The sequence below is a fragment of the Tenrec ecaudatus genome, chromosome 8 (assembly GCF_050624435.1).
Source record: "Tenrec ecaudatus isolate mTenEca1 chromosome 8, mTenEca1.hap1, whole genome shotgun sequence".
In the NCBI taxonomy this organism is placed as follows: domain Eukaryota; kingdom Metazoa; phylum Chordata; class Mammalia; order Afrosoricida; family Tenrecidae; genus Tenrec; species Tenrec ecaudatus.
Window position 1 is genome coordinate 25774169 of NC_134537.1, and position 18626 is coordinate 25792794.

At 49.3% G+C, this 18626-nt stretch overlaps 1 protein-coding gene across 4 annotated transcripts in view; it reads right to left on the reverse strand.

Annotated features, from left to right (window-relative positions):
* The window catches only part of ABCC5 (ATP binding cassette subfamily C member 5), an 80266-nt gene that overhangs the window by 50796 nt on the left and 10844 nt on the right, over nucleotides 1-18626 (reverse strand). For all 4 annotated transcript variants that reach the window (XM_075556118.1, XM_075556121.1, XM_075556120.1 and 1 more), the window contains exons 3-4: nucleotides 875-1032; nucleotides 575-730 (exon numbers count right to left, since the gene is read on the reverse strand). In XM_075556118.1, the coding sequence (XP_075412233.1) occupies nucleotides 575-730; nucleotides 875-1032 (314 nt within the window). The remainder of the gene's footprint in view (nucleotides 1-574; nucleotides 731-874; nucleotides 1033-18626) is intronic.

Sequence of the window (18626 nt, forward strand, 5' to 3'; positions counted from 1 at the left end):
TCCTCAAATTATACACAGACTCTCCACCTGCGCCGGCCTGGGGAAGAAAGGCCCTTCTGGGAGAATTACCTATTTACTCGGTACAGGGGGCCTCTCGGAAGTCAAAGGATGAGAGCAAAGGTGTTTTTTTTCCCTTCCACCCAGAAAAACAATGGAAAACTGTGCCTCAGTGGAAACAGGTTGGGGGCTAAGAACTTCCTCTCTCGAGGTGGCCCACCCCTTGCTGAAGGACCCTGTGGCAAAGTGTGAAGTTGCAAGCTAGCATTTTAATCATGACAATCAGCTACCACAAAAATGTATTCTGTCACAAGGCAGCAACATAATCTCCCTGCGGACTCAGGAAGAGAAGCGGGGCTGAGAGAGAGAGAGAAAGCCCGTGGTTAAAATAGGATCAAGGCGGAAACAGAAGATCAAGCAGAAGAGCACAGAGAAAGCCATCCCTCGGCGTCCCTCCCACCACTGGACAGCTCCGAGGACACCCAAGCCGTGGCCTTCCCGCTGCTGGACCCGCACTCCTAGCTCAGGCCCTAGGTATCCGGTATGTGGGAGCGGAGGGCGGAGCAGAGACGCCTACCTTCTGCAGTTCACCTCGGAAGACTCGTACTTGGACAGAGGCCACACATCCTCCATCAGGAGCTCCCCCTTCTTGTGGGCCACACGGGCCAGCGAAGAGAGCCAGGAGAAGGTCATACAGGAGAAGAGCCCAGCATTGTCCACAGGGTGCTGGTGCCTGAGGAGAGGAACCCGAAGGGCAGCTCCCACCACCGAGCTGCTCAGGAAACCCCCCTGACGAAAGCCAGGTCTCCCTAAGTGCTCTGACCTCGGCGCCCAGAGTCTCCCCGAGGGTACCCTGAGCCAGGAGAGCCCGACTTACTTGGAAGTGGTCCGGATGGGCTTCAGCGCACTCAGGCCGTGATGGTACTTTCCCTTGGGATGGTCCTCGTCCAGGATTCTCAGATGAGAGTGTGTGGAGACATCCAGGGAGAGGCCCTCAGCTCGGGCCGCGGTCTCCAAGGCATCCTGGTATTCCAACTGCATTAACAGACAGGGAGAGAGGCGGGGCCACAGCCCAGGAACGTTAGAGAAACGGGGACAGGCAAGCCACGCGATGGAACAGCTCCCACTACACGCCAGGCTCACCTTCCAGGAGGGATCAGGGGGCTGGGAGGTTCAACACGAGCATTGGATGAGGAGGACTCGCTACGGCTCATTAAACAAGTGTCTGACAGTTTATGCTGCCATCACCACTATCTTTCCGCTTCCTTTTCCCAGTGTGGACTGAGGGCGCGGGGCTTTACTGCCGACTGCGTGTCCTTGTTTGTGTCCGTTTCTATGTCAGGAGGCACACAATCAGCCCCAGCAGAACAGTCCTGCCAAAGACTGACGTGTGCACCGGCTCCTGTGCCTCTCTGCTCATCCGCAACACATACCCACACCCCCGCCCCGGCTGCTGAACACAGGGTTCCCTTCCTGCTGCAGACGCAGACGCAGCTACACACGCCGCTCTTTCCTCCGCAAGCAGTGAACTTCACATGCCAGGACGGCGTCCAGCGATTACCATGAGACAGCGCGAAGACACAGATCCCCACAGCAAGGCTGGGAGAACGTGTCCGCAGCCTGTGTGTTTTCTTTGGAATAAACCTGCCCGTACATACATCGATTAGACTTCCAGCAGTAGCATGCCTTGACTCGTCCACATACATGTACTGAGAGAGCAAATGTGGCAAACTGAGAGCAAACTGGTAGCTGGGAAATCAGAGTGAGCAGTAAATAGGAATTCCTTGCACTGTTCTAGAAACTTGCCTGTTAAGGTCAAAACTGAAAGTTGAAGACTAGTTATTTCTATCAACAAAACTGAAGCGAGCCTGCAGACTGAGAAACTATTTTCAGACCCATGCATCAGGTAAAAGCCTATCTAAATAAAATACATATATACAAACCCCTAACTGTTATCAACAAAAAGACAAACCACCTGATGAAGTTAAAAACTGAACTTGTAAAGAGGACATTTTCATAGTGACCACAAAGAACGGAGCAGAACTACACCAGAGGGTTTCCAAAAGAACATCTTTCTGAAAGCAGTCTGCTCCATCTTTGTCCCATGAACAGCAGGCAGGTTGAAACCACAGATTTTCTGTGAGCAGCTCAGTGCTTACACAGGTCTCACACGGGGGCTTCCTCATTAGCCAACAAATCAACTCCAACTCACAGCGACCTTATACAGGGTTTCCAAGGCTGGAAAGCTTCATAGCAACAGACAGCCTCATCTCTCTCTCATGGTGCAGCTGAGGGGTTTGAACAGCCAACCTGTGGTTATCATTCCAACGCTTATCTGATAGCACCACCAAACCTCTTTCATTAGCCATCAAAACCTACTCACCACCATTCAATTGATTCTGACTCATCCAAACCTTGCAGGACGGGGCAGAACTTCCCCCTTGGGTTTCTGAGACTAAATCTTTACGGCAGGAGACAGCCTCGTTGTTCTTCAGCGGAGCGGCTGGTGGGTGTGAACCACTGGCCTTGCAGCTGGCAGCTCAGCGTGTAGCCCACTGCACCACCACCCCTATTCAACAGGTTCCATTCATTAGCCACTAGAGCAGTGGTTCTCAGCCTTGCTCATGCCACGACCCTGTAAGACAGTTCTTCATGTTGTGGTGAGCCCCCACAACCATAAAATTATTTTTGTTGCTACTTCATAACTTTAATGTTGCTACTGTTATGAATCGGACAACCCCTGTGGATCATTCGACCCCCAAAGGGGTCGTGACCCCAAGTTGAGAACCGCTGCACTAGAAGCATGTAAATCAAAACCACAAGGAGATATCACATCACCCCAATTAAGGCAATGCTGAACAACAACAAACCCAGGAAATGAAGTTTGGAGAAACTGGATCTGTGACCAGCCCTCATCCATTGCTGGTGGGAACAGAAAATGGTGGGAAAGTTTGGGGGCTCCTGAGAGAGCTGAACCCAGAACTACCATATGACCTAGTTATCCTGACTCCTAGCTAGGCACGTACCCAGAAGAAATGATGGTAGTAGACTATTCTGAAACATGATGATGAATATGTAAATTATGTGCCAATAAAACTGTTAGGGAAAAAAGGAAAAGGAAATTTTAACCTAAAAAAAAAGAGATATTGGATTCTATTGGCTAGAATTTTGTTGAAAATTGTTGCCTCTGTTCTTAAGGCATATTGGTCTGTAGTTTTCTATTCTGGTAATGTCTTTGCTTACTTTGGGTTATCACGGTTATATTGCTTCATGGAATGAGTTTGGTGGTGTGTTGTCCTTTTCTATATCTTGGAATAGTTTGTGTAGTATTACATGCTTAATAGAATTCTCCAGTAAAGGCACTGGATCTCGGGGGAAAAAAAATGATAACAGAGGCGCAACATGAAGAATGTGCTCAATCCATAGCACTGACCGTAAAGGTGGAAGTTGTGCTGGCAGATGTTTTGATGTGCACATTTCCATCACAATAAAACAGAGATGGTCTCTAATAGAGACTAACTATTCTGGTCAGAGCATGCAAGATAGAAAGGCAGGTAAGAAGGTAGAAAGAAGAGACGACGGGATCATCGCAGTGCAGTAACCTTGGCTTCACATGAACTGAGTTCACTAGTTAGGAGAGCTTTATAACCACCCTTTGACATTATTACAGCACGTTTGACTAGTAAACACTAGTTAGAATGCTTGCAAGGCAATGGGATACTAGCATTAAAGTGAAATCTTTGCATCTGCATTCACTTGTTCTTTCTGTGTACACCGGTGCCTACTTGCCCACCTTGTGTAAGACTGTGCCGATGCTGGAAGAAGACTTAAGTTGACCCCTATGTGCCTTATTGATGATGCAGAGGCATTCGACTGTGTGGATCTTAATTATGGGCAACACCGCAAAGAACGGGAATTCCAGAACACTGAGCTGTGCTCATGAGAAACCTTACTGTGGTGGTGGTGGTGGTGGTGGTAGTGGTGGTAGCAACCCCATAGCAACCGTATGCACAACAGAGCGGAAACTACTCCCCAGCCCTGCACCAGCCGCACAACTGTTCCTATTCAGAGGCCAAAAGGCACTTGCTTGAACAGAACAAGGAGGTACTCTTCATTTCAGATGTTAGAAATGGTGTGTGTCACGGGTAGTCTTTCACCATAATTACTCCATTGTTAGAAAAATAAACAGAAAAGAATTCTCTTGCTTCAATAAAATCACTTTTCTTCCAGAACTAACATGGTCACGGGCAGAATTTCCCCACAGCTGCCGGTCACGGTGAAGAATGGGGATTCAGAACACAAGACAAGCAAGTTACCGGACCACTTGAAGCTTCCATTGACCATTTTTAAGGGGCCCGTGGCACTGTGGGTTAGGTGTTGGGCTGCTAACCTACCACAGGGTTAGCTGTTCAAATCCATCGGCTTTTCCGAGGGTGAACGATGAGGCTGTCTGCTCCAGAAAGATGTGTCGTTTCAGAAACCCTATCCAGGATCACTATGGCTCAGAACTGACTCAATGGCAGTGGGGTTTACTCATTTTTTACAATTGTCTACGCATCTACGACTCAAGAGCTGAGCGGAATGAATGGGATAATGACATTTAGCAAAACACTGAGTATATAAAAACATGTACTCAAAACCTCAAACTCACTGCCATCAAGTCCACGCTGACACACAGGGACCCATAGGACAGGGGAGAACTACTGCTCCTGTGAGTGTCCAAGACTGCAACTCTTCACGGGAGGAGAAAGCCCGTCTTTCTCCCAGAGCTGCTGGGGCTTCCAACATCAAACTTTGTGATTAGCTACCCCAAACGTAACCACACCAGCACCACAGCTCCCTAATAAGCATTTAATACATATTAATGACTTATGGATTGAACTGTGTCCACCAAAAACATGTGTTGCCAATATCAACTTCTCTACCTGTCAGGGTATTTGTGGGGCTACTAACTGCAAGGTCACCAGTTTGAAACCACCAGCTACTCCATGGGAGAAAGATGAGGCTTTCTGGTCTGGGAAATCCACGGGGCGGGGGAGGGGGGAGTTCTACTCATAAGTGGGAGTCACCGTGATGGCGCTGAGTTTGGTCTTGGCATCTGTATATGTCATCTTATCTGCGAACAATGGTGTCTCTCATATTAATGAGGCACATCCGTGTAGAGTGTGCCTTACACAGAAAGACTTTTGAGACATAAAAAGAGCTGGTTAGAGAGAGAAAAACATGCACACCAGAAGACCCTGTGCATTTTTCCAAACTTATTTGGACTTACCATCCTTTTAAGACAAAAAAAATTACTTCTTCTCTGGAGGTTGGTCAACAGAAAAGTGGGTGAAGGGAGACGCTGGACAGTGTAAGATATGACAAAATAATAATGACTTATAAATTATCAAGGGTTCATGAGGGAGGGGGGAGCGGGTACGACGACTAATGAGGAGCTGATGCCAGGAGCTCAAGTGGAAAGCAAATGCTTTGAGAATGATGATGGCAAAAAATGTGCAATTGTGCTTGACACAATGGATGTATGTATGGATTGTGATAAGTGTTGTACGAGCCCCCAATAAAATGATTAAATAAATTTTATGCATAAATTTGTATGCATAAAAAAGAAAAAAATGAATTAGCCCTCCCATCCCAAAGTAATGAAAAACTTTTGTACTATAGGCCATAATCCAGCATAAAGTATAGGCATCTGCTTTTGCAGCCCCCTGGATGGTTCCAGTGGAATCACCCATTGTGGGAAACATTGCCATATCGGGTTTCCAAAGCTGTACATCTTTATGGGAACAGATCGCCTCATCGTGCTCCCACAGAGTGGCTGGTGGGTTTGAACCTGAGCCACTGACTTTGAGGTTAGCTGTCCAAACCTTATGTGACAGTGGCACTAGATATTTGAGAGTCTGCTTCCATAAAGAGCACAGCTTTGGAAACCTGATGGGCAGTTCTGCTCAGCACCGGAGGGTCACTGTGAGTTGGAACTGCCTTGAAGGCAGGCAGCGGGCTGGGTCTGGTGCTTCTCTGCTCAGGGCTCCAGGAGCACAGGTTGCCCAGCCCTTGTCTGTACCCCTGGCCCTTAGCACAGCAAGGGGCGTGGCACCCAGCATTCAAATGTCAACTCAAAGAACTTCCTGGTGCCACCTGGTCTGCATCCTTACCCTGGGATCACCTCAAGATAAACCACTGAGCTGATCTCCTGAACCACTCTACCTCTGCCCAGTGGTTAATAAGTAATGACAGCGTTATTGAAGATCAAGCCCCACCACTAAGGCGGATAGCTCCCGGCTATGGCTCAACCCACTGACAGAATCAGGCAGTATTTCATTCCATTGAGCGGAAGGTCATCATGAGGGGCGGGGTCGAGGAGAGATGAAGAGCTTAGAGGACGACTTGAATGAAGGGGAAGAAAGTAACCCACCTGAGGGAGAAGAGAAATCAAATAAGTGGGTGGGGGTGGGGATAAAAGAACCTTGGAAGGGAGGAGTTGTTGTTGAGTGGTTTAAATTATTTGATACAAACAAATGATCTGAAAATGAACAGCTCTACCCAATCCACAGTTTACAAAAAGAAAAGAAAGTCGTGAGTTTGTTAACACCATCGAGCTCCTAGCACGGAAACACCAGCCCGGCCACTCCATAATCCTGGGTTACAATACGCATTGGGCTACTGCTGCCACAGCTTTAGTCCTGCTAGCCCGAAGTACTGATTTCACCCACCTGAGCTACCGCTGCCTGTGACCCTGCAATGAACAGAGGAAGCTCGGACAACCCTCCTTGTCCATCGTCAAATCTCACAACTGTAAAGGCAACCTGTTCAAGGTGGTAGGAAAGTTTACCCAAGTTAATTTGATAAGCATCGCTCGTACGACGCGCCAGGCACTGTTGTAAATGTGTTTCAGATATTACCTCATTTAACGCTGTGAACGACCCTGAGGTGGTGGGTGTCAGGGGTTCCGGGGTCGGCTCCTACTCACTGCACCCGAAGTGCAGCGCTGCGCCACACTGCCGATCCTGGTCACCCCCGAAGTCAGTATATCTGAGCCCACGGAGGTAGCCGCCGTGTTAATGACCCATCTCTCCGAGGGTCTTCCTCTTGTCTCTTACCAAGCACGATGTGCTTCTCCAACAGCTGGTCTCTCCTGACCAAGTGTCCAAAGCATGAAACACCAAGTCTCCCCGTCTTCGCTTCAAAGGCGCATGCTGGCTGTCCAAGACCGAATTGCCTGTCCCTCTGGGAGTCAGAGGCATTTTCAGCTCAATGCATCCATTCTTCCCGGGTCTTCTGTATTCCCGTTCCAGCTTTCATATGCATATGAAGTAATCACACACATCATGGCTCGGGTCAGGCACCCCTGGTCCTTGGGGTGGTATCTTTGCAGAAGTCTGTTGTGGCAGACCTGCCCAATGCAATATCATCAGGGGAGCCCGCCCTCACAAAGCATCCCAGGCCCGGCAGGCCCAACAGCGATAATATATAAAGATTATAATAAAGTCATAGAGAATAAGAGAGACTGCAATAAAGGAGTTGGACACATTTTATGGTGGAATGCTCACCTCAGCCCCGCTTGGTGGTCCATGTGGGGATGTGGAAGGTGGGAATGGCAGGAGAGAGGGAGCAGGGAAGGAGGGCAAGGGGAGAGGGGACAGGGGAGAGAGTGACTGGGGGAGAGGGGCAAGGGCCAGAGCAGAGAGGAACCAGGGACCAGGGGAGAGAGGGAAGGATTTATTACTAACCAAGGCTTATATATCGTTTGGAAACATGCAAACCCCCAAATTACAGGTAAAGACATTTGGCCTGTTCTCCGGCTCTCCATGGAAACCATTACTATCCTTATCAGTAGGGTGTGAGCCCCACCTACAGTGGACCAGCCAGTAGTCTCATGGCTGAACATCTTCAGAGAGAATCTCTCAGAACATCTGACCTCCCACCATGTGCTGGCAAACAGCCTCTAATGTTTGACCGGGCATCTTTGGAGAAGACAAGGCTGGGGAAAAGGCTTTCTTTATCCCACATATCAGTTGACTTCCTGACTGCCGCTTCATGAGTTTTGATTATGACTCCTACCGAAAAGAAATCCTTTGACACCTTTAATCTTCGATCCATTTGTCCATGATGGAGGACTGTTTTCTTTACACGGAGTTCTAAGCATCCTGCAGGTTGTATTTTGGGGTCTTCATCAAGTCCCCTTCACTTTCGGCAAGTTGGTGAGGCTGTGTCACCTGCATATAGCAGCCTGTGAATGAGCCTTCCTCCACACAGAGGGCGAAGGGGGTGGAAGGGTGCAAACCGCCCTGAGGCACACCTGTCCTGATTTTAAACCAGGCAGCATTCCTTCACTGGGTTCAACTAAGTTAAGTGTCCTGTAGGCAGGCTCAGCGGGAGCCCAGTGCTTCCCGAGGACAGTCATAGCTGATGATGCCTGTGCATCAAGAAAGCACACGCAAACATCTCTCTGCTTTCGGCCAAGCTCCCCTTGACGTCAGCAATGGCATCCCTGTCCCCCATGGGTGACCTTGTTGATACGTGCAATGCGAGAGGCATGGCTTTTAGCATCACAGCAACACACAAGCCACCACAGTGTGACAAACAACCCCCCCCCTTCTGGTTGGCAGCAAGCCCACAAAACCGCCCCTTTGGTTTTCTGACTGCAACGTTCACGAGAGTGCAAAGCCCCATCTTTCCCACGGGAGGGCGGGGGGTTTCAAACTGCAGACCTTGACCAAGTGACTTGCAGGTAGAGGCTCTATAAGATAAGGTACTATGATTATCCCAATTTTACTGCTAAGGAAAGATCACAGCTGTGATTAAGCAAAGGCAGGGATTTAAACCCAAGCTCAGAAGCTATTACTCCCAATCACTTTACCGTCCACTTTTGTTTTAAAATAAACATTCACCTACCGCTGTGCAAGGTGACCTTAGCTGGACCTTTCTGAGACTCCTCTGCTTCCTTCTCCGGAGAGGAGAAACGACTCTCTGAACTTATTTCATTACAATAAATGGTAGCTTCCAATTATGGGATTAGAATACAAGTTCCAATTATGGGATTAGAATACAAGAATGAAAATGAACTATTTCCTTAACTGTGAAAGTGTACTTCCCTAATTGTTTGAAAACCGAAGTTGAACAGATGGGGGAAGACAGCTAGATTACAGACCTGCATGTAAAGAGAAAACAAAACCATCTCTCTAGTAACATGTGCATAGCTGCGCAGCCCCCCAACCCTTCCAGCAACAGAGCTGGAGACCAACTTCCTCCTTTCCCCTGGGCTGCCCAAGGAAGCGCGCCTGGCCAGTCATGTCAGAGATCGAGAATGGCTGTGTTGGAAGGTCAAGATGAATTCATCCCACACGTGCACAGCTGTAAAAGCAATTCCCTCCATTCAAAAACCCAACGACTAGAGAATGATGCGTGCAGACCGTGGAAGATACATAACAGGGTACGGAAAGCTTACTACCTTATCAAACTAGCATTAAGGGAAAGGAACACACTAAGGAAGGGACCAGGAAACCAATAAATATATTTTGAAAGGTGGGCTTTTATTGAAAAATATTTTTTCCTGAGCGCTGGGGGAGGAGGGGCGGGAGAGGTGGGGGGCTCGTGAGTGAAGAAGAGCCCTCAGTGAATCACTCCCTTTCTATGAGCTGGAGCTAGTGTGGGGAGTGACACTTCTTTCTTAAATCCTTTTATTGGGGGCTCATACAACTCATCACAATCCATACATACATCAATTGTGTAAAGCACATCTGTACATTCATTGCCCTCATCATGCTCAAAACATTTGCTCTCCACCTAAGTCCCTGGCATCAGCTCATTTATCCCCCCTCCCCTTTCCCCGCTCCCTCATGAACCCTTGATAATTTAAAAGTCATTATTATTTTGTCATATCTTGCCCTGTCTGACATCTCCCTTCACCCACTTCTCTGTTGTCCGTCCCCCAGGGAGGAAGTCACATGTAGATCCTTGTAATCGGTTTCCCCTTTCCAACCCACCTTCCCTCTACCCTCCCAGTATCACCACTCACACCACTGGTCCTGATGGGATCATCTGCCCTGGATTCCCTGTTTCCAGTCCCTATCTGTACTAGTGTACATCTTCTGGTCTAGCCAGGTTTGTAAGATAGAATTGGGATCATGATAGTGGGGGAGGAGGAAACATTTAGGAACTAGAGGAAAGTTGTATGTTTCATCGTTGCTACATCGCACCCTGACTGGCTCATCTCCCCGAGACCCTTCTGTAAGAGGATGTCCAGTGGCCTACAAATGGGCTTTGGGTCTCCACTCCGCACTCCCTCTCACTCACTATATGATTTTTTGTTCTGATGATACCTGATCCCTTCGACACCTCGTGATCGCACAGGCTGGTGTGCTTCTTCCATGTGGGCTTTGTTGCTTCGTGGCTCTTCCACCCAAACCTCCCCAAGTCCCCGTAAACAGGGCATGTGTAACACCACAGAGGAGACTGGTCAGCTTTCATCCCGCCACCACTCCTGCTCTTTGAAGCAGAAGCAGAGAAGCAGAAGCCCCAAGGACTTTGGAAGGGCACATTCAAGATCTCTGAAGTGGTGAGGGCTGCCAAGACTGCATATGTCATAGACTGTGGTGGGGAGACTCGGGAGCAGCACTGAGACCAAAAGGACCTCCTTGTCACCTGGCCTGAGACTATGGGACTCTGGGACAGAGGGACAGGCAGGCTGGCTTACTGGTCTGTAGAGGTAAAGGCCAAGGGACGATGTGTTGACAGGCTGAGATCCGGAGAGACTTGGCTGCTTGGCCACCCTGTGCACTGAAGAGTGCTTCACAGCGCCCTCAGCCTCTCCCCTACAAGCACTCCTTGTAACATCCAACAATGTCTCCCAACCTTGCCCAGTGCCCCCTGGGAGGACAGCCTCACTCCCAGTTGAGAACGACTGAGCTACATTACAATACAGGAGTCACTCACCAAGAATTAATTGGTCTCCAGTGCCAACTACGCTGAGGTAACCCAAGACATCTGAAGAGCCATTCACATAACGATTCATCTGTGGTGATCCAAGGGGTGTACTCTAACTTACAATGCTTCGAATTCATCTTTTAAGTGACTTTTTAAGAACATCCTTCTAAGGAGATGCTTTATTTTTTAATTACTCATAAAGCAAATGAAGGCCCCTGGTGGGGGCAGGGGGTAGGCTTTGGGTGACAAGCACCAAGGTCAGGGGTCCAGACCCACCAGCCGCTGTCCTGGACACCCTGGGGAGGGTTGCTGCGACTTGACGACAGTGGGGAGGTAAGACAAGGGGAACACACACGTCTCTGCCGCCCCTCTCGTGGGGTACAGTGACGAGAAGGCTCCCTGCTGCTGAGAGCAAGGGCCACACAGAGGGGCATGACCGCAGGCAAGTCATCCTGCAAGGGAAATGAAGAGGTGGCTGGAAGGCACTGAGCGGTGGATTTCTGGTTTGTTTTTTTCTCCAGTGAGGCCGGGAGAGAAGAGCAAGGGCCCTAGGAGCAGGTGGGACAAGAAGGGAATTCAGATCACGTGAGAGTCAAACAAAGGTGAGGAAAGCACATACAGGTGACAACCCAGGAGGAAGAGGAAGACAGGGTTCAATCCCTAAGGCAGTGGGTTCCCAATCTTCCCAGTGCCACAACCCTTTCATACAGCGACTTCTCACGTGGTGGGGACCCCCCCCAACCATAACGTTATTTTCATCGCTACTTCATCACTGTCATTTTGCTACTGTGATGAATCAGGTGACCCCTGTGAAAGGGTCGTTCGACCCCCAAAAGGGTGGCGCCCACAGGTTGGGAAGCGCTGCCCTAAGGCATCAGAGGTTCTTGTACAAGACTTGAGACAACAAGCACTTGTTCCACCAGGCACATTAACATCACCCTGATTCACTGGTGACAATCAGGGCACCCACTGCACCTTACAATGCACCCTGGTGGCCCAGTGGGGTTATACACTGAGCTGCTAACCCCAAAGCTCAAACCCACCAGCCGCCACTAGGGAGAAATATGAAGCTTTCTATTCCTGTAAGGAGTTGGTCTCGGAAACCCACAGGCAGTTCTATCCTATCCTATAGGGTCTCTATGAGTTGGACTGGACTCGACGGTAATGAGTTTGTTTTTTAGGGTTCTGTTCACACCTTACAGGCTCATCTCATACAAAACAGATAGGCAGAGGGGAAGGCTTGCTGATGGGGAACCACAGGCCTCTGGGACAGGATCTCAGGCAGCAGGCAAAAGCCCAGCTCCAGGCTGCACAGTCAGACAGCAGTGTAGCCTGTCCATGCCTCAGGGCTGAGGACCCATCCAAGTTGATCCTGAGCACAGAGGTGGCAGACTCGGCTCCCAGCTTCCAGGGAATGTAAGGTACAGCTCCCCTGCAGGGCACTTCCCTCCAAGGGCACAGCACCAGAAGGGGAGGGCCTCAGATCCCCCCTCTGCCTACTTCACAGGATCCCAACACAAACACAGAATGGGCAGCCTCTGCTTACAAAGCCTCCTGATCCAAGTAAAGCCCGTTCCGAAATGTACAGAGACAACATTTTAGGAGACTGTTTTACAGTCATCTTGATGGTTACTGGGCACCGGTACAGGTCTCAAGAAAGCCCAGATACATTTAAAAAAAAAAAAGTTAAAAAAGAGGTTAGAGTTTACTCTTAAATCTAAGAACCTGCCATGGGTGGGTCAGGGAGCCTGCTAACCTCAGCCCTACCTCACAGCAGCTGAGCTTCCTGGGCCCAAGAACAGCTTGTGTTTCTGGTCACCCACTGGTAGCTGTGCCGTTAGTCCTCCCATGCCGAGGGCCAGCTGCTACAGTTCACGGGGGGTGGGGGGAGACTAAAGCAGCCCCACTGTGGTAAACACAGGGGGTTCTCTACGGTTCACACCCTCGGTTACTCCACAATCAGCAGGGATTCGACAGCTTCCAGTTGCGCCCGATGCCAAACACCAAGGGACGTTTTCAAAGTTCTACTGCAGGGGGAGCCTGGGGTGACAGATGTCCATAACACGATGAAGTTTCAGATATTCCAAATGAGCAGGGACTAAGGCTTACAGGAAACGCTTGCCCCCCCCCCCCCCCCCCCCGGTTGAAAGGCTGGGACAGACTATTCCAGGAGATGCAGTGCTGAGTCAGTCAGCTCTGGCTAAGCGATACAGGGAACTGAACTAGCCCAAGGTAGGGCCAGGCCTTGCTTGGTAGGTTGAATATGCAGCCGTGGCTGAGAACCACTAATTTAGAGAAGGGAGTTGTGGATGTTGATCTTTTGCATTTGACATCCCTTCAAAACAAGATTTTCAGGCTTCGGAATAATAATTTTTTAAAAAGCCAACATATAATTCTGGAAGAAATCTTTAGTGCCCAGCACACTGTGTCCATGAGAATGCTAAGTACAGGTAGAGCAATTCCATCATGTGGCCCGCCCCTCCACCACACAGCATGCACGCAGTGGGCAGGTGAGCTGTTTTTCTACCACGAGAACGCAACACTTAAGAAAGCTATGCCAACCCTATAAAACAGCATCCCTATTGTTAAGCTCCTGGGATTTTTAAAAAGTCAAATAACCATAACCATTCACTTAATCCATGCTGTGAAGCTCATCTCTAAAAGCTAGATGATTATAGACTGTAACTGTTGACAGCAGTGGCCCAGTCTTTCCCTTAGAGAGCTGCCCATGGTTTCAGAAACCCACAGGGAGTCTCTGTGAGTCAGCAGTGACTGCTGGCAGTGAGATTGTAATACGCTAATGACTGTAACACTTCAAAATCCCATTGCTATCGAGTCGATGCAGACTCAGGGCAACCCTATGGGGCAGAGTAGAACTGCCCCTGTAGGTTTCATAAACTGTAACTCTGCATAGGAATAGAAAACCTCATCTTTCTCCCGAGGGTCAGCTGGAGGTTTCGGACTGCTGACCTTGTGCTTCGTAGACCAGCATGTATACCACTATGCCATTAGGGCTCTTTAAATAACCAATGTCGGGCAAGTTCCACTTCTGAAACAAGGCAAGCATATCCGGAACTCCATGTTTAAGTAGAAGCAGAAGCTGTGTACTGGTCAGTACTGTGTGTCTACGGCCAGTGCAGGCTTCCTTCTGTTGCCCGGCACACGGTTTGGGCTAATGGGCCACAGGGCCACAATGCTTCCAGGAAGCCAAGAGCCACCCACCTATGGAAACACTACCCCCAGCAGGAGCACCAGCTCTGTCCCTGCCTGTTGAGTGACATGTGTCTCCCAGGCCTCACCCATAGGGTGGTGAGACTGGATGGGACATAGCAGTCAGGCCCAGCATTCTCTAAACTGCACATGCTCATGAACCTGTCTTGCTTTCTGCCGCTATAAGTAGACTTTGGTAGAACAGAGCTGAAGTTTTCTTCTGATATCTAACATGTGAGTTAAGGAAGATTTCTGTGAACAAATTCAGGAAAGAATTTCAAATACATGTAAGCATCTAATTATCTAGTCTTAACTCTAAACACGGGGCGGAAAAGAAATGGATGGATGATTAACTCTGTTAATTAGCAGACTTCGGCACACCAAATTAACTTCACGTTAATCTGCAATTCTGCTACTGACAGGGTCGCCCTCTGCCGAGATTTCTGGTAGCCCAGCATTTTACATCTACCCTGGTTATTGTGATTAAGGGCGAGAGAATGACGGCGTGGCTTTAACGAAAGCATGAGCAGAATCTGCTGACAGCCAAACCAAGAAACCATCTGTATCGCTGAGTGCGAAGGAGCGTGGCCTAGAAGACGTGCTCACAACAGCTTGCAAAATAGGGAGGCACTTCCCTTTAGTGAGAAAGCTCTCACGACACACCAACAACACTTTCTCCCTGCAGTGGGGTTTCCTAGGGAGGTGGCAGCAACCTCGCAGCACACAGCAGCCTGAGGGCTCCGGAGCCAGGCAGTAGGCCAGCCCCAGGAGCCTGGCCGCTGTGGGGGCCGTTGCCAGGCAGGAAAGCCACCAGGAGGCCCCCACCAATGACAGCGCTGTTGTTATTGCCACCGAAGAGCTCCGGGCTGCTATTGGAGACTAGAGCCTGGCTTGCTGCCAGCAGCCAGATCCGACCAAGCAATGCTTAAGAGACCAACCAGCTGAGCCCTATACAACAGCTTTACGGATAGAGCGGGGGTGGGGGTGGGGGGGTGTTCTTCACTTCTCCTGACGCTGATAGTCCAGAGAGCCCGCTGAGTCACAGATCAGGAGAAAAATCACGCAGACACTGCAAATAGAAGTCTCCTTCCTACTGGCAAAGTCGCCTCGGGGCAATCTTGCCTTTGGAAACACCAGGGCACAGACAAACCCACAGTCCTCCACGAAAAGCTTTCAGAGGCTACTTCTCTGACAGCGTCGAGTCCTGGACAAAATTGTTTCAGACGACAATAGCTGTTTCTGGACAGAGGGACTGCTTTTGAGGCGGATTGATCTCTTTCAGCTCTGGGTCTTCTGCACGCAGCAAACTTCTCTCAGGAGTCCGCACTTCTTTCATGACCAGAGAGTTCACAGCCTGCTTCCTGGTGAGAGATTAGCCCCATGCCCTGGATGGCTTGGTAATCAAAGCAGCCCACACCACCAATTAAGAAAACTCCAACCAAGGTTCAAGGGTCAATCTAACAAGGACGTGACAGCCTGGTCGGTCGGCAGTTCAACACCACCTCGGGAGAGAGACGAGGCTTTCTCCTCCTTTAAAGGAGTCCCAGTCTCAGAAACCCACAAGAGTAGGTGTCGCTACCCTATAGGGTCCCTCCAAATCGGAACTGACTCAATAGTAGTGGGTTCCTTCAAGGTAAGTCAAGGTCACAGGAGCTTGTGAACACTTAGCTTTGTTACTTTTCTGAGAGGCAAACTCTTCTGACTTGGTGGACAGGAAATTGCTGTGGCACACTTTTGCAAGAAAGGGCTCAGAGCAGGGTGGAAACAACGGCAATGAACTTTAGCTGACTTCTGCCTCTCTTCCAATCTTCCTCTTTTGCTGCAGACTAGATTAGACATGTTAGTGGAAAACAGTCACCAATAGCCTGGCCAGAGAACAACAGGAAAACAACCATCACAATTTAAAAAACAAAAGCTTGCAAAACCATCAGCCAGCTGGCTAGGTCTTGCTTTAAAAAAAAAATAAGTTAAAGAAACTAAAAACCACTCTTTAGCCTGTTATCCAAGATCACACATATCTGTCACTCACTTACCTACCCCTACAGCTGTGACTTTATGTCCTCTGTGTTTAAAGGAGGCCTGCTGCCCTTGGGGATTCAGACTTGGAAGGCTGGCTGCCACGGATGGCAGTTCAAGCCCACTAGAGGACCCCGGGGAGAAAGAGGAGGCTTTCTGCTCCTGTAAAGATTTCATCTCAGAAACCCAAGGGGCACATCTACTCTGCCCTACAGGGTCGCTCCGAGTGGGAATCCACTCAATGGCCGTGAGTGAATGACGCTGAAAGCCAACTAGTCTATGCACACAATTCTAACAAGCACGTTCCTCCTCTCACCAAATTACCTAGTCTTCAAGTTTCCAGTCAACTACTACCTCCTCCTGAAGTCTTCCCTGAAGCCAAAGATGGCAGCAGCCCCTTCTTATTTTTGCCCATAGTATCTAAAGTACCGCCAAGCATAGACTCAAGTTTCAAGTCTACTGAGAGCAGGCCCGGCACATGTGTCTCCATGGCGGCAGACCACCTACCTAGTCCCGTGCTGTGTGTGCCAGTGACCAGGGCACCATGGAGACTGCAAAGATGTCTGCTGAACAAATGAATGAGGAAACACTGCATCTCAAAAACAGGGGACAAAATATTAATTCATAAAGTATCAAGGGTTCATGAGGAGGGGGGCGGGGAGGGGGAAAAATGAGGAGCTGATACCAAGGGCTCAAGTAGAAAGAATGTTTTGAGAACAATGATGGCAACAAATGTACAAATGTGCTTGACACAATGGATGTATGTATGGATTGTGATAAAGAGTTGTACAAGCCCCCAATAAAATGATTTTAAAAAACCACAGAGGGTTCCGGAGCCACGCGATTTCTACACACATCTATGAGACAGATATGGGAAGGGGAACCGGGTCTGGAGAATCATGCCTCATGCATGTAAATCTTCCAAGTTCCTGGAAATAGCGCCAGCCTCACCCCAGCCAGGGCAAGTCCTTAGGCTGAGAGAACTAATGGCCACAGAGTTTGCCAAGCACCACGCTGTAGATGGCAGCCACAGCATCAGCTCCACTGCTGAGGGGCTGGTTTGCGAAGGCAGCCGTTTGACCCCCATGAGGCACACGTCAAATATCGGAGGACTGGTTATAGAGATGCTTCCCAAAGCGTCAGTGACGGCGAAGCTGCATTCTCTGCGTCTTTGCTTGCCACTTGGGGCCAAAGGCAGGAAATAACACCGATCTGTTCCTTGGGGCTTTGCTTCTGACCAGTTTTGACACAGTTTCACGTTGCCTTGTTAACTGGCCCTCTAGGGGCATTAGTAGTGAGAAAGAACCTTGCTTCCCAACTAAGAGCCACAGGTAGATACTTGTCAGTTGTCACTTGTCCAGGTACTTTTGGGATAGGTAATGGGCACACCAGCTTCCAGGAAGTTGGGTCCCAGATTGCCCCCAATGTAGATATTGGGTGTAGGCAGAAAGGGCAGGTAAGATCATGAGACAAAACTGCAGTCTCTACTGAACTTGCTCCTTGATTTCAAGGGGAAGAAACTTTATGGACTGGCTTCCCAACTACTTAAATTATTAAATTTTATTTCCTCTCTGAATGAGAAGATTTTTGAGTCATCCGGCTAGTTACCTTGGTCAGCACATCAAAAACATGACACAAATTCAAGGTCTAAGACACTTTGCTCTGTGGCAGGTCATATGCAAGGAGACTCTCAGTGGCACCTGGATTTAAAACTGCAGTCGAGCCCCAACGCATCCACTTGAACGTGTGTTCAAACCTGTTGCATAAAACCCAAGGGGGTACTGTTTGGCTCAAGGTTGAGTGAAACAAAAAATAGCGACTAAGTTAAAAGAAATTTTTTAAGTAGAGAAAGTTCAAAGGGTAGAATAATACGGGCAAAATCAAGAAAACAAAACTCAGATTTTAAAGCTTCGGAAGTAAAGAGGTTCTGTCATATGGAAGAAACTTGCCTTGCTGGCTACCCTAATAACCGAGGGGACAAAAGGCACAGCACGATGCTAATTCCAGTCCCTCTCCATCCGGACAGGAGACGCTTGTTGCTGCCACTCCAAACCCAATGCCAGTTCTACTCAAACACACTGGCAAAGGCCCTGTCCCCAGAAATGGGCACCCTGTCGGGTTCCAACTCTTCCCTGCTCTACGTGCTATTTTGGGGGCGCATGCTCACTCCCGGCTGTCTACTCGCTATCTTTGGGGGAGCATGCTCGCTCCCGGCTGTCTACTTGCTATCTTTGGGGGAGCATGCTCGCTCCCGGCTGTCTACTCGCTATCTTTGGGGGAGCATGCTCGCACACGCGTGCATTCTCGATCTCTCAGTCTCGGCTTCATCCATCCACATGGACGCACCAATGGCCCCAACAAGGCTTTCCCTCCTACTAATGCTCTCACTAGGAGCTCGGAGGTGTGGTGGCTACATGGTTGCCTGCTAACTGCAAGGACCACAGTTCGGAACCATCTGCTGTTGACAAGGCTTTCTA